Below are 26,506 nucleotides of genomic sequence, written 5' to 3'. Positions count from 1 at the left end.
GGGGTGAATGGAGAAAAGAAAATTTTGTGGGTAAGGAATGGGGGTTAGTTTGTATTTTTTTCTCTCCAAGATGAGTAAAATTTAGAGGAGGGGGTGAAAACAAAAATTGCAAGAAAGAGGGGGTGGGGATCTTGGAGGCTTCCTAATCAGGGAGGGATGGAACACACACTCAGCTAGCTGAGAGGCTATTTGTTAAATTTTAATTTACGGAACTGCGCGTTCCACACCTAGGCGGGGAACACGTATTCAAATTTGGCTCCTCTTCGTACACACAGACTTGCTACCTGTATCCATCTTCTGTCAAATGCCGCGCGATGCAGCCTTCTTCTATCACATCTGATCTTCACCCGTAGTTGGTGTTTAAAGAAAGTGATCAGATCCTGATCAGAAAAAGACAACACCCCCCGGCAACCTTGCAAACGTGACGTCCAAATCACCATTCTCGCCACGGCCAGGATTGTAACGTAGACCATTTGTCTTTCCCGGTCCCACGGTGGCCTCACATTGTCTACGACATTGAACACGGTAATTGGGCAAGGATGCTCAGGATCGATGCGAGCCGTCACCTCACTGACATACAACCAGTACCGGCGGAGTTCGCGGCAATCGAAGAAAGCATGATCAGTAGAAACGAAAGGAGTCCCTTTATTGCGGTGCAAAAGAAATCACCGCCTCCACTTTGTTTATCTTTTTCTTATTGCTTTCGTTTCTACTTTTTTCTCTCTCTCATTTGAAAAAGAAACAAATGAAAACAAATGCTCTACGCGTGTCAGACGACTTCCGGCACAGATTTTTTCCATTTTATCTTAGGCCCTTAGAAATTGTGATTTTTTTCAATTCTTGGACACTAAGACCAATAATTAACTCACCCTATTTATACTACACTTTATTAAATAGGAGTGTTTACCTTTTTAACACACATTTGTGATGCCATAAACTCATCTAAATTAATCAGAAGCATTTATTCGTTTGTTGGGAGCGTCGACACTCATACAACCGATCCTATATGAAAACTGACCTTTCTGGCTCGCATTAGCCCACCTGGGAGTTTGGAAGCTTCCCGAATCCATCGACACAGTCGAGGAACCCCTGGCAAAGGTCCACTCCCCCCCCCCCCGTAGCAGAAGCAGCAGCAACAGCAGCAGCGACAACATCAACAACAGCGGCAGCAATATTTCAAAACAGCCTTTTTCAAGGCTAATAAGTTTTTCACAAACTACTCCTACTTACATCCTGAGACCAACTTCAGCCTCTCCAGCAGTTCCAGTCTCCGGCTCCAGCATCCGCTCCAGCAGCTCCAGTCTCCAGCTCCAGCGACTCCAGGCTCCAGAAGTTCCAGGCTCCAGCAGCTCCAGTCTTCTGCATTTCCAGGGTCCAGCAGCTCTAGATTCCAGCAGCTCCAGACTACAGTTCCAGTCTTCAGCTCCGGCGCCTCCCAATTTTTCAGCGACGCTCTCCCCTGTGTTGCTTGTCCACTGCTACCACAGGATTCTAACGACGTCATCCTCTGCTCACATGAACTCTTGTTGTACATGCTATCCTTTTGTACTTTTGCTTGTGCTAATCTGCTTATGCTAGCCTTATTAATTATCGCTCATGCTAGCCTCTATTAATTATTGCTCTCGCTAGCCTACCTGTACTTTTACATGTAATAAGCTTACTTGCCTTTTGCTTTGTTTACGCTAGCCTACTTGTACCTTTCACTTTTGCCAGTTGTCTTGTATTGTTGTTAACACTAACCTACATGTAACATGTACTTTAATTTGGCCAAAAATCTTCTTAAACTTTGTTTTTCTACAGACAACCGGAACTTTACGCTACCACCTCATAAAATCCTAGTCTATTTTGATCCCTCCCCCCTTTTTCGCCAGAAATAAAAGGACGATCTTTTCGTCTTGTAAACGATCAATCCGTGTCTGTCGTTTCTTCTTTGCCAGTTCACCGTTTTTCTTACTGCCCGTGTCATCCTTCATATAAGTTATAGAGTCGATTGTCTCCGGACGACCGGCTACCGCAACATGTTTAATAATTCAGTAATATTCAGGTAATTTCGACTGCATAATTTGGAAGCCTAGTAAAGACCGCACACATGGCGTGGCGTGGTGCTGACCGACTGCTGCCTAATTACCCCAGATATTCGTCCCCGTTTGAATTTGGTGACTAGTGCACCGCGCACCGGTTTCCTGGGTCTTTTACCCAGACTGGATGCCCTATCCCATATCTGTTGTGTATTTCCTCGTTGACTGGCTGTGAAGGATCAATTCCCTTTACTCTGACACGGTTAAGTTAACCGTCGGTTAACACGATTAAAGTTGTTTTGTTTAATAATTCAGGTAATTTTGACTGCATAATTTGGAACCTACTATTGTAACTTATTCGAATTGACAAAAAAAAACAAAAAATCAGTTGAAACCATTGTTTTCTTTTATCTAAAAACTCCAATTTATTGACTACAAAATCTCGTCCCAATTCTGTAGAAGCGCTCGTTCGCCGTTTAGGGATGGAGGATAGCTCACTTGGAATATTATTTTGTAATCGAATATATTTTGTTGACACCGTTGATATTGAAACCGGTGATAGCAATTTATTACAGTGTTTTGCTTAACGAGATTTTTTTAAACTCATTGTAAATTTGCGTTGTGAGTGTGTTTTTTTTTTTAATCCTCGAGTAGATCTTCTTAAAAAAAAATAGGTGAGACCATTTATTTATTTATTTTTTTAATTATTAGTTCTACCGGACGTGTACAAAATCCTTATATTTTTTTTTCTTTTCGTTATTTTGCATTTTTTTTTTTTTAGCGGATATCTTGGCCTTTTGGGCAAGATCAAAGTGTAGTATCTGTTCTTCAGATGCTGCACTTCATTTTCTTGTTCTCTTTCGGTGGAGGAGAAATCCTTTACGACTGAGACAATTTTTTATTTTTGTACCTTTTCTCCACGTTAAAAAACGACCCTGGTGTCTAACTCTGGGGAGTCATAGTAAATAGGTATAATCAATTGGACACAAATCTATCAGATTATTCCAAAACAAAAAGCAAATAAGTTAATATTTAGACATTTGAAAGGGGTACTCAGTTTTTAATTACAACGGTCTAGTAAATCGATCCCCCATATTGGAAACACTGAACAAGAACACGTTAAGTAAGGGAGTTTTTATTTTTATTTTTCAATTTGTTGGAACTTAATGAAAATTATCTTTGAAAAGAGCAGGTGTTTTGGGTTTGTTTTACTGTACACATAAATTCGAAAAAGTTGTCACAAAACAAATATAGAACAAATAAATGTTATCAAAGGCAAGATAAGTTACTCTTCTACCCAACTGGATATGTTTTTAGTGTTTATGTTTAATGTAACATGTTTATTCAGCTCGAAAAACAGTGTTTACTACCGATATTGGAAAATTCAAAATGGCAGTCGACTCTCTCTCGGGGACGGTAAGTTTGGGAAAAGGAGTTATAAAAAAAAAAAAAAAAAAAAAAAAACAGTCAAAATACTGTTAAAACCCCGCCGAATATATGTCAGCCTATGTCACGGTAACATATATTGAGCGAGTTTCTAACAGTAGTTTGTCTGGTTTTTATTTATAACTCATTTTCCCAAACTTACCGCCTCAAAGAGAAAGAGAGAGAGAGTCGGCTGCCATTTTAAATTTTCCAATACATCGGTAAACACTGTTTTTCGAGCTGAATAAACATGTTACATTAAATAAAAACACGAAAAATATATCCAGTTAGGTAGAAAAGTAACTTATCTTGTCTTTGATAACATTTATTTTTTCGAATCTATGTGTACAGTAAAACAAACCCTAAAATTTTGGAAAATCGAAAACGAAACCGGATTGACTTGTATTCGAAAACAAAGAGGCTAGGTTGATTTGTTTTACTTGTAAACAACAATATTCCAAATGGCAATCATTGAAAATATCGGAAAATGAAGAACTTAAAATCATGAACTATTTTTTAAACAATTTTATTTTTCTCGTCGTGTGTTTCCAATATGGGGAATCGATTTATTAGAACGTTGTAATTAAAAACTTAGCACCCCTTTCAAATGTCTAAATATTGACGTTTGTGTTTTGATAATAAACTGTTGAAAAATTGCTAAAAAAACAAAAAGAAAAAAATTATAAAGTGAGAGGGGGGTACATTTTTTTATTTATTTTATATTGTTGCAGAGGGAAGCAGCCGGTTATTAAACAAGAAAGCATCTGTGTACAAATGCAATTTTTTTGATTGCCATTGCAGCACCAGATTTATACTTTTTATAACAGCATTCAATTCTGCCAGGTTGATGTGCTGAGCATCATTTATGAGTCGCAGCCAACATGCGTCCTCAAACACATTTCCTCTTTGCTCTAATGAGACTCCCAATGCCAATGAACTGGCGTTGACCCACACATTTACGTCGTCACCATCAATGCACCACTCTCCACGGGCAGGGTCCTTCTCATTCACTCTCTGCAGAGTTTCCGTTATCATTAGAGTTAGGAGAACATCATCAGGTATATCGTCCCAACCTATGGCCACCAAATTCGCTCTATGTTTAATAACTCCTACAGCTGCACGGAGCCAGCCACAGGCTGATAGATGACCAACAAGTTTCCATCACAAAGAAAAAAACAGTCCGCTGTGGAATAACGTCAGAGATGCCTGGAATTCCACTGCCATGCCTCCATCGTAGGATGCCTTCTTCCTCACAGATGTCCAACCCCAATACGCGTGCTCTTTCAGATGTTCAGGATCATTGCACTCCAAGTCGAACTGAGCTAAGTTTCCCTGACACACGATGCAAACTGTACATCCTCATTGACATACACATCATCAATGTAGGCTGATATTGTGTCCTCAGTGTTTTTTTCTTGGTACAGCACCGCATTCACAATAGTCTTCTTGATCTGCGGTGCCACATTCAGACCAAAGTTGTGTCAAGCAGTATCTCTGACCCTGAAACCACACTGTCTGGAACAGCTACGTCTCATCCCACTCGCACCTGCAAATAGGCCTTCTGCAAATCTAATATCGACACATTAGCGCCTTTCTGGCACATTTCCCTCTGTTTGCTGGTGCACACATAAACATCAGCAGTGTAAGCCTCAATGTGTTTGTTGAGTTCACAATAGTCCAGCACCGGTCTTACTTTTGACTTATTATGCTGGACCACCGCCATTAAGGGTGTCAGACCTTTGGGAGGTCCAAGCTTGTTAGGGTAGGGGATCAACCATCCATCTTGGATCCACGCCTCCAACTCTTGCTCGTATCCATTACGAGCCTTGTTAGGTATGGGGTACTCCGCAATGCCATTCGTAAGTTCAGTTGGTGCTTTTCCCTCTGTTCACTTCCATGATGCAGTCTAGGCCTTCTTGAAATCAGGCCGATTGATGTGGACTGCAGCACACACTGGAGTTTCCAAAAAGCGCATGCTCCCATCTTGTTCAATGACAATTCTGCCCCCCTCCCCAGTGCCTTGATGGCATTATATCCTAGCAATAACCCGAACCCCAGCAAATCTCCTTGTGTCACCAACGCATTGATTTCCATGGCTACATCGGAGTCCATATGGATCTTCACGGTTCTGGCTCCACAGCATGCTTGTGTCTCGCCGCTTATTGTGGTGACTTTGATGTTCTTCTTATTCCAGGTTTGACAGTCTGGAACTCACTATGGTATGTGAGCAGCCTGAATCAAGGAGAACTAAGCAGGTTAGACTTGATTTATGTATAAAGTCATTGTTGGTTGCACCTCACATCTTGTCAGCAGAGTGGCATTGACATTCTGTCCCCTAACGTGTTTCCCACACAATTTTGGGCTAGGTGTCCAATATTGCTGCATTGGAAACAGCGCGCACGTCCCTACCCATTGTCAGTGCAACTTTTCACAAAATGACCCCCACCGGCTGCAGCGGAAACATCTCCCGCTGGTCACAGGGCTCAGACTAGGAGTCTCCCCTGTACTATTCTGGGCTGTCTGCGCTACCATTACAACTGGTTCTCCTAGGTCCTCCTCATCTCTGATGATGGCTTGAGCGCATACCATGAGCATTGCTGAAATGCTGGTGGAGGCTCTCAGCAGTTGCTTTAAACAGGTTGGAAGGCCGGCAACAAATGCATACACATATGTCCATCAAACAGGATTGCAAGTTTTTTTCAGCTTCTTTTTTTTTTTTTACAAAGGAGTCACCACTTATCAAGGCCCTGAAGGCACTCGAGGATAAGGGTTAATGGGTATACATAAGTAGTGCCAATTTTGTAATTTGGATTTCTTAGGGGGATTGTTCATCAGGAACTTGTTTACGCTGAACTTGAAGACAATCAAATTGTAGTCAGCTGGAAAGCAGTCAAACGGAAGAGAGTTCCATAGGCGTGTAGTTCTAAGAAAGAAGCTTTGTTCATAGAATCTACATTTAGGTTTAGGCACAGATAAAGTGTGTGGGAAATTAGTGTTTTTCATGAAAGTTTGACGAGGGGGAACCATAGATTGAAGCTCAGGTAAGCACTTGCCATGAAAATAACGATAAAGCAGAGATAGGCTCGCAACATCTCTTCTGTGGGAAAGAGGTTCCAGGGAAGAGAAAAGGGCATCCCCCACTAGGCTACGAAGACTATTTTGAACTCTGTCAAGGCAGGATAAGCTGCTTCTTGCAGCTTCTGCCCAGATGTGGCAACAGTACTCCATCATTGGCCGTACCTGGCTTTTATATAGATAGAGAATTGCATCGGGAGTGAAATATCTACTGGAGCGGTAGAAGGATCCTACCATTTTTCCAGCGGCCTTGGCAATGGATTTGATATATGTGTTCCATTTCAGATCAAGAGTATAGGTCAAGTCCAGAAGCTTGTCAAAACATGGAGCCGCCTAAAGAGGAGAGATATTCATTTCAATTGATGCCAAATAGGGGATCAGAGCATTGATGATGTAAAGATAGAAACTTGGTTTTAGATGCATTAAAAGTAACCAGTCACCACTTTCCCCATTGTACCACGTGCTCAAGATCAGAGGAGAGAGAATCAGAGAGAACCTTGCCATTTACGGCTTTTGATATGTTGCCATATATGGTAGTGTCGTCAGCATAAATGTCAACGAATGATCTTAAGATGTTATTTAGAAGATCATTGATTTAGATCAGGAAGAGAGTTGGGCCCAGGATGGACCTCTGAGGGACTCCAGCATTAATACTGTGAGCTTCTGAGTTCTGCCCATCAACTACTACTCTTATGAATCTATCTGACAGAAATGATTTAATAATTGAGAAAACATTTCCAACTATATCATAGCTGGATATCTTATGAAGTAGACCTTTAGTAGATATGTCAAGAGCAATTGCCTTAGAAAGGAAGCCTGCATCAAAAGATTCACTAATTCTATGAGATATAACCGTCAACACATCTGCTGTAGATCTAGCAGAACGGAAACCGTATTGCATATCACTAAGATTATTTTTGTTGAGGTAGTTGACTTCTCTATTTTACACAGATTTCGGCAACTTACTCATGACGCACAAGAGACTAATTGGGCTGTACTGAGAGGAAGATGACCGATCACCAGAATTCTTAAATACAGGACATACTGATGAGGTTTTCCAGGGTGTTGGGAAGCAGGTCTCCTTAAGACAATGCTTAAACAGCTTTATAAGTATGGGAGCTAGTTCTGGTTGAAACTTTTCAGCACTATAATTGGAATGCTATCAGGGCCAGTTGCTTCACTGGAATCAAGATTTTTGATTAGCTTGGCAACATCATGCAGAGATATTTATATGTCACATAGCGTGTTTTCTGATGGCCTTGGTTGCATAGGGTAGAAGTAATTGCAAAGTTCTTGGCAAAGAGTTTGGCTTTGTCTGATACTGATGAGATTATCTCAAGTCCATTGATGATGGTTGGGATAGAACACACGCTTCTGTTCAGGACCCTGTTTGCTATTTGCCAAAACTGGTGGGAACCGCTGCTCAGCTACTTTATACTTAACGGACTGAGCATACAACTCTCGCATTTTTATTACTTTTTTGCAGTGGTTGTTGGCAGTCCTTAAAGCAGCTTTAGTCTCAGTACATCTATTATGTTGGAAGCAATGGAAAAAGTGATTTCTGTGCGCAATGGCAGCAGCACATTCTGGAGAGAACCATGGTTGGCTGTTAGATTTTTGCTGAAATATTTTGGAGGGTATAAAGCGGTCTATACCTACAATTAACCATTCCATCAGGTCTAACACTATAGAGGACACATTATTTTCAAACATGGAACGCAGAGGTAGATCTGATATAAATGTACAAAAACTATCCCAGTTAGCCATAGAATATCCATATACAGTACGATGGAGAGGTACGTCTGAGGATCTATTACATTTTGTTTTTATCTTAACTGATATAACCGAGTGATCGGAAGATCCCAGTGAAGACAGAACAGAAGATGAACATAACTCAGGGCAAGTTGTGAGGAAAAGGTCTGGGAGATTTACATACTGACTGTCAGTATCAGGCACATGGATGGGTTTTTGAACAATCTGAATGAGGTCATAAGCAATAGAGAAATTGTGACTGACAGAACCTCCCCTCATCATCGGTCTTGTTTGAGTGGGTTAATCATTATGAACATTGAAGTCACCACAGACGGGAATGTTGGCCAAAGGATGAGCAGACAGAATGTGGTCAATTTTCTCAGATATGCTTTTAAAGATGGTAACTCCGCTGTTGTGGGGACGATAGAGGGCAAATATAAATGCTGTGGTGTAAGCAAGTGCCAGTCGGAAGCACATATAGGGTAAATTAGGTCCTCTCTGGAGATGTCTCTATCACATGGAAAGCCATCTTTAATGTAGACACATATTCCATGCCCATGGTGATCTTGGGGGTCAGATTTGGATGTTAAGAGTATCCTTTAATTACAAAATCATCAAGGGTAATTGTCAGTCCAATGCCGGTGTCACTTAGGAATAATAGGTCTGGTTAAGTCTTCTGTAATTGGGATTCAACCTCTGAAAGGTTGGAATGTAGACCCGATGTTGGAGAAGGAGACATGGTAGTGAGGGTCTACGTTGGAAGTTGGAGTTCTGGGTTTACTCGTATATTTTTTTCTGGAGACTTTTTATAGTGGAGTTTTGGGGATTTGTGGAATAGGTCGACAGACTTGGTTAGAGCAAGAGAGAAAAAAGAATGAAGAAACTTTTTTTTTTTGCAAAAACAAAACATCCACACTGTCTCCTCGAAGCAAATTTTTCATAAGCCGTACACAGATCAGTAGCCTTTTGTGCATTTTTAATTGCCATCAAATCAGTCTTCTCTGCAGCACTAAGTTATTGATATACACTCAAGGTGCCTCCAGCCAATCTCAAGGGAATCACGTTGTGGATTCTCTTTACTTCAACTCGACCTTTTCAACCCAGTCAACAATAGACATTGACCCATCAAATTCGGGTATCAGCTTCAAATCAAACTTCAAGTCTAGCTGTAAACACTATCAATAATTCCCCCCACTCTTTATCTGTGCCTAAACCTAAACGTAGATTCCATGAACAAAGCTTTTTTATTAGAACTGCACGCCTGTGGAATTGTCTTCCGTTTTCCTGCTTTCCGGCTGACTACAATATGGTTGTCTTCAAGTCTAACGTAAATAAGTTCTTGATGAGCCGTTCCATATAAGTTATCAAATTTAACAAATTTTCATTACTAATGATTATTATATTGTCCAATTTCTACTGTACACTCTTTAACCCTTATCCTTGAGTTGCCTCTTTGACCTTGAGTTGATACCTATGAAAAAAAAAAAAAAAAGAAAAAGTCCAATGTGAACAAGTTCTAATTGAATCGTCCCCCTAAGTAATCCAAGTTTGAAAATTCCCACTGTTTACTATGCTAAAATCACAATGACTAATGTATACCTATTAACCCTTATCCTTGAGTGGCCTCTGGGCCTTGATAAGTGGTGACACCCTTGTAAAAAAAAAAAAAAAAAAAAATTTAGTTATTGTCATTTTATAGTAAATAAAGTGACTGAAAAAACTTCACAGGGAAAGAAAATGGTGCTGTTAGCAACAGTCAGCCGGAAACGACTAAAAAATGGTCAAAAATAGCTTGTTGAAATAACTTGGTTGCTGATTTTTCCTTGCCAAAAAAAAATTAATTCTTGCAACAGTTGCTTCCTGGTAGTGGTTAAACAAAATGCCTGTTGACTTCATTTCCTTCCTTCTTCCACTTCTCACACCGTTTTTATTCATTTTTCTCCCCATAACATGACCTGTAAACATGTGACTCGGTTTTGCTATAAAAGCTCAGTCAATCGTCATGGCACCTCTATTTCAGAGTACATCTGAAGGTAAGTTTGTTATTGTTGTCATTTTTACGTACAGTCACATAAGGCACAAACACGTGGGCACTTGCTTTTTGATGACTATCACATTCACTTGTTGCCATATTTGTTTTGGTATACACATATTCAATTCTTGTGCCGACGCAAAGACAAACATGGCGACCCATGCAAACAATAGGGAATACATTGGGCTCATTCCATGGAAAGTGGTCCAAAATCAAAAAATTTTAAATCCAATATTTTCTAGCATTGTTATGTTTTCTTCTGAAAGACAACACCCTAAACTACAAAAAAATTTTTAAAATTTCAGTTCTGATCTTTTCTGTGCTGTCTGTAAACATCGGCTATTTATTGAAGTCAGAAAATGAAAGAATTGCCTATTTTTCAGACATTCATTTTTATTAATAAATAACATAGAATTATGTTTAATTATATTTTTCATGATTGAGACATATATAGATTTCAAAACAATTGAGACCCTGAGTTTCTGTTGTCAATCATTTTTACATTAAATTTTCATAAAGTTAGCCCTATGTCCATGTAACACACGTGACGCTTAATCGACTTTTTTGTCTCTCATTCTTCAATAAAACCCCCGCGGAAAAAATCCTTTCTGGTTATAAGCTAGTGTATTACTGCAAACAAAATAATAGCAAAAAAAAATTTAGCTATTTTTTTCCTTCTTGAAAGAACACTTTGAATTTGTGTAGCACACGTGACGTCACGATTTATTTATTGAGAAATAAACTTTCTTTTCAATTCTTTTGTTCTAATTGGACATTTAAAAAAAAAATTCCACGCGAAAATAGGACATTACTGATTACTGAATATATATGTATATATATATATAATTGCCATACTTATTTTCTAAATTTACTATATATCTACGTATATAAAATTTGAACATCTGGTTTGTTCGGCTTTACTAAACTAGAAAACTATAGGTCCATTTGCGGTTATATTTTGTAACAATGATTGTACTACTAACCTAACTGTGTTTTTAAATATTAAAATGTAAAAAATATTATCATATTAAAAAACTTTTTTCGACATCGTTACTTTCCATTCCAATTTCAGCCGGGGCTACTTACCAAAAATACTTCCGGTTTATATTGAATCTGCTTTCATTATTCCTATTCAGTGACATTTCTTATCAATAAGTATACCATTTTTCCTGTTTTTTTTTTTTATAGAAAAAATTGCATTAATTTGGGGTTTTTTTCCTTCCTGCTTTTTCTTTGTGTTCCTCCCTGGCATAACAAAATAATAATTAAAAAAAAAAACTACCCGCCGTGATTTGGCAATATATATACACTAGACACCGCCAAAACTGGGGGGGCAGGCAAGTACTTTTTGATGGATCGTCTTTTTAAAAATCTACCAAAAATCAGGTAATTATCCAATCAATACGAAATTTTCAGTGATTATTAAGAGAAGAATGAACTTTATAACAGTGTACTTATTTTTCATAAACGATATTTATATATATATATATATATATTTTTGCTTACAACCCCCCCCCCCCTTGTTTTGAGGGGGTTCCAAATATGCTTAAAATAATCATCTGAATCTGAACAAAACATATTGTGTTGTTGTAAGGGACAGGATTATAGATTTAAAAAAAAAAAAATTTGTTTGCATACCTTATTTTGACGTCTGAATATCAGAACTTCGATTGTGTTTAATTATTCCGCTTTTGAGTTTTGAAGTGTGAAATTCGGTGAATATGTTAAGTAAAATAATTAATTTAAGTTAAGCAAAAAAAAAAAAAAAAATGTTAATATTTATACGAAAAAAGCCATTTTAAAATCTTTGATAAATAAATTAACAATTTTTTTTTAGCGAGCCAAATAATGCATGACCATTATTAAACAGGGCATGCTTTGAAGAATCGATACAAAAAAAAAATTGATACATATTGTGCCCTTTGTGTTAAAAATAGCATCATTTTTTCGATCCCATTTGAAAATGTTTGCTGCCTTTCGACTACGGTGGACCAAACGCGCTGAAATAATTTTTTTTTATTCTGCTTTAAATTGCCCCCACCCATTTTGGGGAACCTGGCCCCCACACACATACACATTAAAAACCAAACTCATACAAATCTGGTAATGGCCAGCCTCAGCCTTAATAATACATTGAAGTTTTCGTCACTGAAAAATAAGTTTTTTTTGGCCTGTTTGGTTTTCCATAGTTTGCTTTTTATCAAGTACAAACGTAAACATTGTCTAGATCGACGCAAAGTAACTGGTTGCCTATATGAATAAGTGGAATTATTTGAAATCCAGGTACTTATATTATAATATTTTTGCATATTCTCATAGAAAATCACCCTAAATCTTAGTTAGACAACAAATGAATAAATTAATTATTTCAAAAACCTTTTTTTTTTAAATATTTATGTACGTTTTTTGTGCAAGACAAAAAATGTGAATTGTTAACTTTTTGGGAAAATTTAACATTTAAAATTTAATTAAAAATAGTAGAAAAAGTTTTACATTATTCTGTTTTCTATATGATAAAATTCAGGGTTTTATCTTTCTGGAAAAAAAAAAGTTACTCAGAAATAATGGATTTTAATAAATGTAATTTTGTTTTAAAAAACAACTTGATTTTTCGGCCATTTTTGGCGGTGGCTAATATACACCAGTTTTGCTTGTTGTTTAAATACTTGCAAAAAAAAAAAAAAATACACAAAAAGTTTCTTTCACTTTTTCTAAACTATAAAAAAATACAAGAAAGTTGCTGGTAAATTTTTACGACTCGCCCCAGCGTATTATAAACACCCTAACCTCCCTATGTTAAAAACAGCATCTGGATTATCCCCCCTCCCCTCTAAAAAAAAACTTCAAAAGTCGTTTTTAATGTGGGGAGGTTGGGGGAGGGGGGATATTCTGAAAGCCGTTTTTAACATAGGGTTATAATACGCAAGTCGTAAAAATTAACAAAGTTGCTATTATTTATTACAAAAATTGCTTGAAATTTATTTATTTGACAAAAAAAAAATGACATGTTCTCCAAACATTTAATAAGAAATACAAATGAGCGGTAGGTTTTTATGTTTTTTTTTTCTGTTGATGTTTTGTTTCTACATTTAAAATTTTACTTTATAATTTCTTTCACATAACTTTGTTATTATTACATCCGGTTGTTGACGTCATTCTTTTGGAAAATAAATGTTTAAAAGAAAGTGACGCTTATGCACTTATGGTACTTTGCTATTTTTTAGAATAGTATTTTCATGTTAAATTCAAGTTTTACAATATCTTTTTGTTTATTCAATTGTTAGGTGAAAGTACAGATAACCCGGTCGGTTTCTACTGTGTGGAAAATCTAGCTCCTGAAAAAAAGGGTACTCTCGAAATAAAAATAAAAATGATACTCTGGAAATAAAAATAAAAATTGCCTCAGTCTCGAAGGATTTATCCTCTACTGATCGAGGAAATAAACAGTGAAGTGTAGTTCACCCTCTCTCTCTCTTCCTCTCTCTCTCTTCCTCTCTTAAATTCTCTCTCCATCCATCTCTCCCGATCTATCTTTCTCTCTATATCACCTCCATCTCTCTTTGAGCCCCTGTCTCTAACTCCCTTTCTCTCTCTCTCTCTCTCTCTCTCTCTCTCTTTTCCCTTCTCTCTTTTCCTCTATCTCGCTCCCTCTCTGTTTCTAACTCTTCCCTCTCTCTATCTCCTTCTCTTTCTCTATTTCTCTCTCGCTTTCTCTTTTCTATCTATATATCTTCCTCTCTATCTGTCCATCTCAAACCCTCATCCTATTTTAGTCTCCTGAATTAATTACAGTAAATAAGACATTGTCAAAACATGGATAAATCCTATTTTAGTCACTTAATTTACTTACTGTGAGATTAGAAGTTATTTGAAAATTACTGCTACCTTGAACAGCACCAGGAGTAACTGGTAAAACCTTTCTAATTAAATTGATTTTAGCAGCCATTCGGTGACAAAATGACATAGCCTTAGCCCTTGCTGCATGCAGAATACCTGCGACCTTGCTACCAAGTAGAAGAACTACTTATTCTATTTTGAAACTACTATTAAACGTTCAATTTTTCAAAAATCTCATGTTCAACATCTCCAAAACATCCAGTATGGGGAAAAATATTGCAAAAATGCAAACTTATTGTTTGGGATAAATGCACAATGGCACGCAAAAAATCACTTGAGGCTCTTGGTTGATCCTTGCAAGATTTACGTGGTAATGTCAGACTATTTGAGAATGCAGTAATACTGCTTGCAGGAGATTTCAGACAAATGTTACCTGTTATTCTTCAATCAACACCAGCAGATGAAATAAATACTTGCCTCAAATACTCTACTTTTTGGTGCCATGTGAAGACATTAAACTTAACTCAAAATATGCGTATCCACTTGCAGACTGCTTGATCCACACAGAAACTTTTGCATCACTTGTGGGAAATTGGATACAGAAAAGTGCCGGCTGATCCAAGTTAAGGGCGAAATTCTTTGACTCTTAATTTCTTTAATTTTATTACATCAAAATAGTAATACACACGGACGAAAAAACGCTTTGGATAATCACAGATTTCAAGGTAGTTCTACTAAAATAGCCATATTTTTTAAACCAAAGCACTTCAAGTCTTCAAATTACTACTGTTTTGTTCGGAAATGAATATACTTTCAATAATAATTAATTAATAAATATGAATGTACATTATATATTTTAAGAGTTTTAAGCAAATAAAGTGATAAAAATGTGAACGTCATAAAATGGCGTTTTCGGTAAGGTTTTGTAATGACCCCCCCTGTTTTCTAAAGGTCCGTAGCGTGATTGTATAAAGAATTTCGTCATGAGATTTGGGAACCAATTAGAAGAGGTGTTAATCTTAATACTGTCAAGTGTCCGAAATATTTTTGACCATTTCTTTTTTTTGTCGTGTTAAAAATAAGACTTTAATATGACCAGTATCGAACATTTTGAAAAAAAAATTCTTCGGACACCCAGTAGTAAGTAAATCAATCTTTTTACTATTTTTGTCAATTAAAAGTATTATTTTATGTTGAGTAGGTCCGCGGTAATTGATAATTTAAAAGGACCTACCCGAAAAAAAAATTGTTTCTATTTCTCGAATTTGGTCAAATGAAGTTAGTATTACTAGCAGCAGCAGCAGCAGCAGCTCCAACCTGTAGAATCAGCGATAGCACAGTGTAAACAACACGCGTTCTTTAATTTTTATTCAAGAACGAATTAAGAAAAATATGAAAATATGAATATAAATGTTCTTATGTTTAATTAGAGCTATTTTGTTATCAGAATAACATTAGTTTAGAACTATTCGGTTTTCAGAATGTATAATAACGACAATCCCAACCAATTCGGCATTATGAATCTGTTGCAATTTCTCACATTTCTCGTCAAATTTAAAAACGTGGTTAAAAAAACAAAATAAACTTTTGTAGATATATAGCTTGCATGCACTTTTATTCTTTAAATTAGTTTTGAACAGCGAATTAAAACAATGTTTTACTGCGAACAGCCACAAATGTTTTTTTTTCAAAATCAAAATAAGTATCAAAATCTCGTTTATACATAGATTCGAAAAAGTTGTCAAAAAACAAATATATAACAAATAAATGTTATCAAAGGCAAGATAAGTTACTTTTCTACCTAACTGGATAATTTTCTAGTGTTTTTATTTAATGTAACATGTTTATTCAGCTCGAAAAATGTACAGTGTTTACCGATGTATTGGAAAATTAAAAATGGCGCCCGGCCCGACTCTCTTTGACACGGTAAACTTGAGAAAAGGAGTTAAAAATAAAAAAAACTATACAAAATACTGTTAAAAACTCACCGAATATATGTCAGCCTATGTCACGATAACATATATTAAGCGAGTTTCTAGCAGTATTTTGTCTACTTTTTTATTTTTAACTCTTTTCCCCAAACTTACCGTTTCAAGAGAGTCGGGCGCCATTTTAAATTTTCCAAAACATCGGTAAACACTGTTTTCAAGCTGAATAAACATGTTACATTAAATAAAAACACTAAAAAATTATCCAGTTAGGTAGAAAAGTAACTTGCTTTTGATAACATTTATTTGTTATATATTTGTTTTTTTGACAACTTTTTCGAATCTATGTGTATAGTAATACAAACTCTCAAAATCTATATCAATATTCTTGAAATTTTAAAAGCAGTTAGAAAACACATCAAACTACAATTAGGAAGCTTTTTATTTCGTTATTTTTTTTTCTACTTATTAAGCGAAAGATATTTTTACAACCTGCTCCAGCGTAGTATAAACGGCCTATGGAATTAACACCTTCAACCTCGAAAATAGAAATCAACAAATTTATGGAATTTTCTTTGACTTCACCTCTAATCCAAATTATGTGTGGCAAGTCTCCTCCTAAAACACTCTTTAACCCTAACAATAACACTAAGTTCGAGTGGCAAGCCCCCCCCCAACAAAATACCTCTGTAAGCCACATACAAGCATCTAAAACAAACAAACAAAAAATAGATCCTTCCTTAAAGAAAAATACACATAAAAATAAATTGGTTAACTGTCCTAAAATGTTAGAATGGCCAGGAAATGGTGAATTATTTTACATTAAATTTTTGTGAAACTAACCGCTCCCCCCTCTAATATTGTTTTTGTTAGCTTTGTCTCTGTCAAGTTTTCAGTATGTTCACACATAATTTTCCTTAGCCCTACAATTAATTCAAAGTCCGAATGGCAACCCTCCCGATATTCTCATTGCATAGAAACCCTCTTAAACCTACACATAATCATCTTAAAAAAAAAAAAGCATGCATATTTTCCCATAGAAAAAAAAAACAGTTAACTGCCCTAAAATGCTAGAATGACCTGTAATAGGAAATTATTTTACATTCAATTCTAAAATAATTTATCTTTCATTAAAGTTTTTCATGGCGTTTTATACATAATTTCCTAAAAAGGTAGAATCACATTTTGGAGGGGTGGTCAGAAGGAGTTGAGTGGGGTTAAACAGAAGGTGTTAATCTACAATAATACCAAAGAAATATTGCAATATATTCATTTTTAAATGGTCTTACGTTTAGATTTAAGTTTTTTGTACATAAAGCACATTACAATTCAACTTTGACTTCTCCAACTTCTTTTCTGTTTATAGATACATGGCATTTTTAAGGAATTGCTGCACATTTATGCACATTTACTGCAGATTATTTGGAAACCATAAACTTTGGGAGATTTTCAGTTGCATATTCTGATTCCTTGTACAAAATACACTTATATGGTAAATTTCATTTCTTAGTCTTGTGTTTTAACAAAGATATGACATTTTTACTGAAAAAGTAGTGTAAAAAATGTGACGAAACGCATATGGTCTTAAAGAGGGAAAAATATCCAAACGTGTGAGGCACAAAAATAGCCATAACTTCCTTAATTTTAATCAGATTTAAAAAATTTAAAAAGATTCTCTCTTAACTCATCAAGCTCTTTCTATGCATACCAATATTGAAATATTTTAAGCCATTTCAATTTTTTCATGTGTATTGCTAATCAAAAGAAGAGTTGGTTAAAAAGGGTTTTCCAAATATTCAAATTAATTATACGAATTCCCTTTGACTGAGTAAACAAGCTATTCTTGCAGCTCAATGCAAAGACGCCCATGAATTTAACGTTATTATTCGACGTAAAATTCCAAGTGAGGTAGCCATCGACGCTGTTGTGGAAGCAGATAAAGTGGGTAATTATCCAACAGCTAGATTTGCCAGGGACTCCACCGCATGTACTGAAACTGAAAATTGGCATACTAATTATCCTGTGAAATATAAACTAATCTAAGCTTTGCAATGGCGCTTGGCTTGCAGTAAAAAAATTAACAAACAATATCATAGAAACAACAATCTTAACAGGACCTTTCACAGATGAATATATCTTTATTCTATGCATTCCTATGATTCCACCGGATACATCATTACACTTTAGGAAATTGCACTTTCTAATTGTATTATCATTTGCAATAACCATCAACAAAGCTCAGGGAACAATCTTTACAATTGTGTGGCTTATAGCTATACACTGACAGTTTTTTCACATGGACAATTTATGTTACATGTTCAAGAGTCACTAAACCCAAAATATCTCTAAATCAGCTAAGAAAATGGAACAACAAAAACTGTGTACCCATACGAAATGGGAAATTAAACCTATAAAAAAACATGCATTTCCTCATTTTGGAACTTTTTCCATTGCGCCAATTTGAGCCACAGCAATGCATGGCAGGATGCAGCTAATATATATATATATATATATATATATATATATATATAACCATGAAATTTTAACAAAACACGACTTTTCATTAGAACATCAAAAAGTTGAGGTTTTCTAGTACAAAAATAAATCAAGATAGAAACTTCATTCAAAAGGTATATAATAGCCCAGATACATTTTCTTTTTATAATCACACACTTGTAATGTTTTCTAAATAATTAAAAATAAAAATTTAAAAAAAATGTGTAAGTCATTGCTGTAAACCACTATGTAAACAGACATTTTGTTATGAATTTACACTTGCGTGAAAAGTACTTAATCAATTCATTTCAAATTTTATAACAAAAGAAATAAATTGTTTTATTTGCCTAATTTCAAACAGCAAACAGCAGTATTTAGTAACCAGTAGTTTTCAGTTTTGTTGATATGAAATGTTTTTTATTTTAAATAGGTCATTGTCTAAATGTTAAAATTAAATTATTGAAGAAAAAATAAACAATTAAAATATTTAATTTTTCTTTTCATCACAAGTTAAAATATTCAAATGTTGAGAAAATAAATGTCTTTATGAACCATATGGAGAACTAAGCTGGTCTTGTCGATTTTTTACACTAAGTCACCAACATGGATTGTTAGTGCTTGCTGCTGCTGGAAAAATTAACAATGTCCAAAAGATTTCTACTCCAAAATTCTTATATATATGTGTTCATTCAAAGAGTTTTCAAAAAACTACTTAATATATTTTTATGATGCATACATGAAAAAAATAAAGGTTTTTACACCTTGCATGTTTGAAATCTTTTCAATGAAAATTGTTTATGCTATAAAGCCTGAACTTTAAGGGACAGTATGGTCCAAACCAAATAACCAATTCGCTTAGGATAAAAACTAAGATTAAGAAAATACATTATTCTGATCAGTTGCCAAATTTGAGTATTTTTCCACTTCACTGAACTTTGGAAATCGATGAGACATCGCATGAGTAACGCACGTGACACTAAGGTGTAACACACGTGACAACAAATACCTTAATTCGCAGAGGTTCAATGAATAAAAATTTACTAAAAGACTATTGCAATAATCAGAAGACTCCATAAAAATTTAGAAAAACATTTTTATAAAAAAAATAAAGGCACAATTCACAGAGTTTAACAATGTTTAAAATATCCTTCCATTCAGACGTAATGCACGTGATGCTAAAAACAAGACTATTATAAAAAAATGGTCAGAGGTATGTTTTTTTTATGTACTACATGACTTAAGACTAAACAAGCCAAAAAGAAAAGAGTAAAGTATTATAAGAGCGATTTTAAATAAATGTTATCACTGAAAACCCTTCCGAACTGTAACACACATGAAATGGAATGGCCCATTGGATAAATAAAAGTTTTAAGGTACTTAAGCACTTATGTTACTGTGCTGAAATAGTCACATTATTATTTAGAAAGCCAGTCTTCACATGAAGAGGGTGTTTTGTAATTATTCTGTATTTTCACCTAACAATTTAATTAAAAAATATCATAAAACTTGAATTTAATTTGAAAATACTATTTTTTTTAAAATAGCATGGTAACATAAGTGCATAAGCATCGGTTTTAATATCATAAAAACTATTTGTCAGCATTTTTATGTTTTGTCTCCTTGTTTATAGCCTCGTTTTCATATTGACAATGTAAGCTGAGTAAATTAATGCATTAAAAACGTAAACCGGAACTAACAAATGAAACGAAATTAAAAAAAAAAATTTTTTTTTTTTTATTCTCAATTTTAAATACAACTATTTCTTATAAAATACAATAAAATAAACAAAAGATTTCATTTCTGTCATGTGCGAAATATATTTCATTATCCTGAGTGCCCAGTGTTGCCCGGGTGTTTAGAGGTGTGTGTTGAAAAAAAAAAAAGTGGTAGTAGGCAGGCTCTAACCAGTACCACGAAGGAGGAAAAGAACATGAAAAAAAAAGTGAAGTCTTTACCATTGCGTCCATCGCCAAATCGGAAGTGGTGAAGATTTAAATTAAGGCTAATCAATCAAAAAGGGGGATGACTTTGGAAAATATTAGCGAAAAAAGCAACCCCCTCCTTGTAGAAAAGTACCCAGTTGAGGGTGAAGGAATTAATGTTTTTGGCCAATTTTTCAATATTTGTCATCTGAAGAGTCAAGCTTCAAAACGATACCGATCTAGTGAAAATTTGTTGCCTCTATCAAAAGTTGTAGGCAGATATACAAACATACATACACTTACACAGACAGGTGAGATTTATATTATAGACTAGCCTGGGTCTTTGAAGGTGTAAAAAAAAAAAGTGTTAATAGGCGAAGGCGGAAAAAAAATGAAAGAAAACCTGATGTCTTGCCGCTACACCATGACACGACTGGAAGTGTAAAGCATTCAAATTTAGTGTAATTAATCAAAAAGATGACTTGCAGAAATGGTGTTGCTTTTAGACCTCCCATGAAGATCGTTTTTAATGTGGGGGGGAAAAGCAGCTCCCCCCAAAAGGGGGCACTCTGGCAGCATCTAAATAAATAGTAATTGTATTAGTATGAAGGGTTTCCCCTACATTGACCAAGAACCAATTACAAAACAGATACTACCTGGCTGGGAGGGCAGGCGGTTGTGTTTGTGTTCAAACAGTTTTGCTTTACTTATACGAAAAAGACAAACAAACAGCTGACATGTCAGGATGGCGGGAATGTTTTAAAACTCGATCAAAAAATGAAAGAAACCGTGTCTGTTTGCAAATCTGAGATATTATGATCTAGGAAATATGAGAAAACTTCTCCCGGAATGTAACTGACATGAGAACCTTGACGCAAAAAACCTTTCGTGGGCATACACAAACTTAGCCTTTTATTAGACTAGCGAGGGTACCCAGGTGTTTGGAGGTGTGTGTGTTGAGGGGGGGGGGTACATATAAAAATTAAAATGTTAAACTTCTTTAAAAAATCGGAAAAGCAAAAAAGAAAACAGCGAACTGTCCGGCGTCGCCCGTGTGGTAAAAGAAAAAAATGTTTTGGTATGTAGGTAGGATCGAACCTTGAGGCGAAGGTGGAAAATAAAGTGTGGAAAAAACCTGACACGTTACCCGCTCGGCCAACAAGGGAGAGTAACAGAAAGATGTTTGAATTTATTTAAGCATTAAAAACTCAATTGACAGGTGTTCACTTCAGATTAGTTTCACTTTATTTCTACTAAAAATCCAAACAAACACGTGACAGAGCGAAATAGCACAAATTTTATAAAAGTCAATCAGAATGAATCTAGACACAACGTCCCTTCGCAAATCGTACATATTATGATCTAGGGGGTATATAAACAGTTCTAAGACATAGTAACCCCCCCCCCCGAGACCCCGGCAAAAAAAGCCTTTCTTGGACATACAAAAATGTGAGCATCGCATTTGCCTTTTATATATATAGATGGCCAACAAAATCCCTATGACTACAATAGCCACAAGAAGAAACACATAATTAATAAATCCATACCGTTATATTTAAGCATATTTTTACGACTGGCCAACGCCGGTGGGAGCCTGCTAGTATGATTATAAAAGATGCAAGTTTTTTTGTCTATGAACATATTAAAATTATATCTGTGTTTTTATTGCAGATGCTATGGTTCATACTGCTTAAAAATGGCCCGGATTCTAAAGTGGACCAATTGGAGCAGCTGGAAGTGTTCTTTGACTAAATAAATGGTCTTACTATTACATATCAGGAAGCTTCCAGATTCATCAAAACCAAGATTCGGTACAGGTTCCCAGGCCAACTTGTCCGAAGTTCTTGTGGCCAATTTACCCAATCACATATCTCCTGTTTGATTTAACGGAATGGCAGCAGATTCTCCATATAACCTTGGCAGCACCCATCCAAACATGGACGATGGTAAACAGCAGAAGACATTTTCCAAACAGATGTCCATGATTCTTGAAAACACTTCAGATTCCAAAGCTGACCAACCGGAGCAAGCCCGTTGGAAGCGGCCTCTTACAGAACAATGCTGCCAGTGTGGAAAGATGTTTTCACGAGCGAGCGACCTTCGTCTTCATATGCGAACGCATACAGGCGAAAGGCCATACCAATGTGAAATTTGTCCGAAGTCGTTTTCGCAGTCGAGTCACTTAACGAAACATCGGCGCGTGCATACTGGCGAACGTCCTTACAAGTGTGCACTATGCAACTTGTCGTTTACGCAGTCAAGCAATCTTAAAAAACATGTCCGCACGCATTTTAAAGTTACCTCCAAGAAGAAGAAACCATTAGCTGCAGTAAATGATGTCAATACAGGTTTAACTATACTGAATAACCATGCTTTGAATCCGCGCGCACCCAGCGTCGGCAACAGCAATAACAGACTATTTCACAAATGTAAATTTTGTTGGCGGCAGTTTTTGTCCTACACTGCCCTTCAAGTCCATATAAAAAAGCACATGCGTTGGTCGAATCCGAGCTTACCGACTGCTTCGAGTCTTTCGTCGCTGTCATTACCCAGGCCTACACCATCAGTAGTTTCAAGAGAATCTAGATACTTTAACCAAACTCATGTCCAAAGCAATCCGACATTTTCATCGCCACCTTTAACAAAGGCCTCTACGAACGTCTCCTATTCTCTTACTAGCGCAATGCCGATAGTCACCGACATAATTGATGTCCGTGAAGGTGCATCTGGATCCACTAGCCAGAATTCAAACAATCCATCAAATAACGTTAGCAAATTTTATAAATGTATTAAATGTCCTGCTCATTATTCGGATCTTGGCGATTTTCTGAATCACATGTGCTACGAACATGGCAGTGCTTTCCAATGCCAATTGTGTCCGGCTTTTTTCGTCCACAACCCAGATCTGGAGGCACACAAAAACCTTCATACTTTACAAGCACGCCGTGAACTGGAACGAGATCAGACATCAGATAAACCGATCGTCACAGAAGAACTGTCAACGTCAAAGGTTTTTATCCAAAGTTTCGAATGCAACCTCTGTAAATTAAGTTTTTCCTCCTCTGAAGACTTTACTCAACATCTTGAAGTCAAGCATAACAAAGAAAAACCCGCATCGACGCCAAAGTTTGGCCGATCTTTAACTCTAGCTAAAAGATCACTACGCCGAGCCTTAGCAACACAACCTGTAGCATCAACATTGACAGTTCAACAACACCTTCCGTTAAGACCTCCACGAAGACCAGAATCAAGATCATTTCGCCCACACTGGGGAGGAAGTATGCTTCTCTCAAAAGGAGCTTCACGCGAATCTACACTGTCCGGAAGTCCTTCTTTAACAAACTTTAGGGGTAGTGCTGTTCGTCGGTTGGGTAGTTTGAGGCGGCCGCATGGCTGTATACGATGTGGGAAGTCATTTTTACGTCCTGGAGATCTCCGTTTGCATATGCGGACGCACACTGGAGAAAAACCGTTCCGATGTGACATATGTCCAAAAGCGTTTGCACAGACGAGTCATTTAACAAAACATCGAAGAGTGCATACTGGTGAAAGGCCTTATAAATGTGCGATATGCAATTTAGGATTTACACAGTCAAGCAATTTAAAGAAACACGTCCGAATCCACTTTAAACCCATACTGAATAATGTTGATCAGCAGCAGCCGCTACAAGATTCAGACCCCCCGTGTTGGAATAGTCAGAATGCAGAAAACCAAGCCGAGAGTACGAGCGTAAAAGAAGAGTTGTACCCGTGTCTGTATTGCAAGCTGACATTTTTTACGCAAAACGCACTTACTTTGCACATCACAGAATGCAAAAAAAGCAAGGATAATATTTATGTCAGAGAAATAGTACAACCAAAAACAGCGACCGTCGAAACTTACAACTTTGAACATAATCAACATTTTCAGACGCCCTCAAACATAACGGACCAGCAAAAGGTTCTCCAAGTCCAGCCGTCCTTAAAAGACAGTAGCGAAATTGGGATTAAAAAATCCGAGCTTCAAAACGAGGCTTCAAACTGCGAACGAGTGATTGTAAAACAAGAAACAGACATCTCAGCATTACAAGATGTTAAACCGACAGTACAGACGCCACAAATCGACCATGATGATTTACCAGAACCAATAGTCCCCAAATTTGAAGTTATTGATGTTGACGATTCTCCATCACCCAACAACTCTCCTCCCTCGTCATTTCTTAGTCGAGTGATGCCAAATTTCTCTCAACAAGAACCGGCGTTCACTTCTACTGCTTCTTCTTTAGTGTCCGTAGCACCAATGATGGAAGCCACCACTTCAAATATGTCTGTAACAACGACTTCGATATTTGACTGTGGAAAGCCACGTCCTTACCGTTGTTCAGTTTGTGGGAAAACATTTGTCCGTAACGCTGACATCCGTCTTCACATACGAACTCATACTGGAGAGCGTCCATTCCGTTGTGATATTTGTCCAAAAGCGTTTGCGCAGACGAGTCACCTCACAAAACATCGACGTGTTCACACAGGGGAGAGGCCTTATAAATGTGCGATCTGTCGGCTTGCATTTACGCAGTCAAGCAACTTGAAAAAACACGTCCGAACACATGCCAGGCAGCTTCCAGATTTAGCAAAACCGAGTTTTGGCACAAATTCCCCAGCTATCTTGCCTGAAGCTCCTGCGGCCAATTTACCTGATCCCGTATCATCCCAGATAGAAGAGCTTCCTACAAATCCAGAAATCCCTTCTCTACTGATAGACAATCTTGACGACGTCGATCCGAGTTTCGTAGACAATCTTGAAGCCACTATTTTCGAATCTGACAACTGCGTTGAAGCTAAAACAGAGATTCAGTCGAGTGTCAATATCACAACAACCGAATCAACCTCAATTTGTCCTGGAATTAACTCAAGTCTCCAACAGTTTCCAGTTAAGACTGAAGGTTCCAAAATCAGCTTCACTTTACCATTAAACAATCAGCAAGGAACCAAGAACAATTTTTCCAAAGATAATCCTGACCCCTTTTTTCCGACAAATTTTGAAGATCAAACAAATTACACAGACTTGTCCGAGTCTTTAGTTAAACAAGAACTTCCCTTATCAAGCAGTTCTCAGCTTTACCCAGTCAAAATGGCAGTGTTTCAGAAAAGATCTGATGCTGATATTCCAGACTTTAATTTATCTGCGTCCTTTTCAAAAGCGCCTGCAGACCAGGTGGAATACCTGTCAACAACCTCAAGTGATGGGCAAATTTTAACAACAGTTGTACAGTCAATAACTGAACATAACCCTTTTGAAACAGTTGTCATTGATATTGATGACGACAATGATGATGATAATGGGATTATCTCGCAGGAAATGCACACAGGTGGGATGCCATACAAGTGACAATGATGTATATCTGCTTTCAACCAATCAAATGACTTTGGTTCTTGTCCAGAATTCTCCTAAAATTAAAAAATGAAAACAATATCACACAGCTCGAATGGATCTTACAGGGAAATAACTCATGGGTTAAATGAAAACTTACTTCTGTTTCTAAATGAAGCTGATGTTAGTTATACTAATGATTAAAAATAAATTAACTATATATAATATTTCTAAATAGAATACTGAAAACAATTCTATTATTAATTTCCATTAGAAATTTAGAGCTAATTATTAAAACAGATTTTCTTTAATGAAATGTAAATGAAATAACATCTTGAATGTTGATTCCTTTTGATATATAGAAATCATACAGGAATAAAAGTCCGTTTTCGGTATTAAAATCTATTTGTGAAACAGTTTACCTTTTGTATTTATTAACCAAATTGTGAACAAACAGACAGGAATATATATATATATATATATATATATATAGTGTGTGTGTGTTTATGGGAAAATATGCTTATTCAATTATATTTCACCTTTTATCTATCCCAATCCTTTTATTTATGGAGCTTGATGTATGTTACAAATAAATGACCAAAAGTCTATATTCCAAATTCCAAGATGTTGTCCATCTTACCACTTATTTCTCTCAGCATGTTAAAATGTTA

General features: G+C 36.4%; 1 protein-coding gene across 1 annotated transcript; it reads left to right on the top strand.

The window, feature by feature from the left end:
* Positions 1 to 2,563: 2,563 nt before the first annotated feature.
* Positions 2,564 to 25,989, top strand: LOC145241483 (uncharacterized). The gene is made up of 2 exons (XM_080104478.1): positions 2,564 to 2,692; positions 22,157 to 25,989. Exon 2 carries the CDS (start codon positions 22,377 to 22,379, stop codon positions 25,851 to 25,853), a length of 3,477 nt encoding a protein of 1,158 aa, XP_079960604.1. The 5' UTR covers positions 2,564 to 2,692; positions 22,157 to 22,376; the 3' UTR covers positions 25,854 to 25,989.
* Positions 25,990 to 26,506: the final 517 nt, after the last annotated feature.

Source organism: Euprymna scolopes, chromosome 20 (assembly GCF_053919585.1).
Source record: "Euprymna scolopes isolate OS-2025 chromosome 20, ASM5391958v1, whole genome shotgun sequence".
In the NCBI taxonomy this organism is placed as follows: Eukaryota; Metazoa; Mollusca; class Cephalopoda; order Sepiida; family Sepiolidae; genus Euprymna; species Euprymna scolopes.
This window is presented reverse-complemented; position numbering and strand designations above follow the sequence as displayed.

Coding starts and splice junctions, on each gene's coding strand:
- LOC145241483 (XM_080104478.1), top strand. CDS start 22,377: ATGGCAGCAGATTCTCCATATAACCTTGGCAGCACCCATCCAAACATG.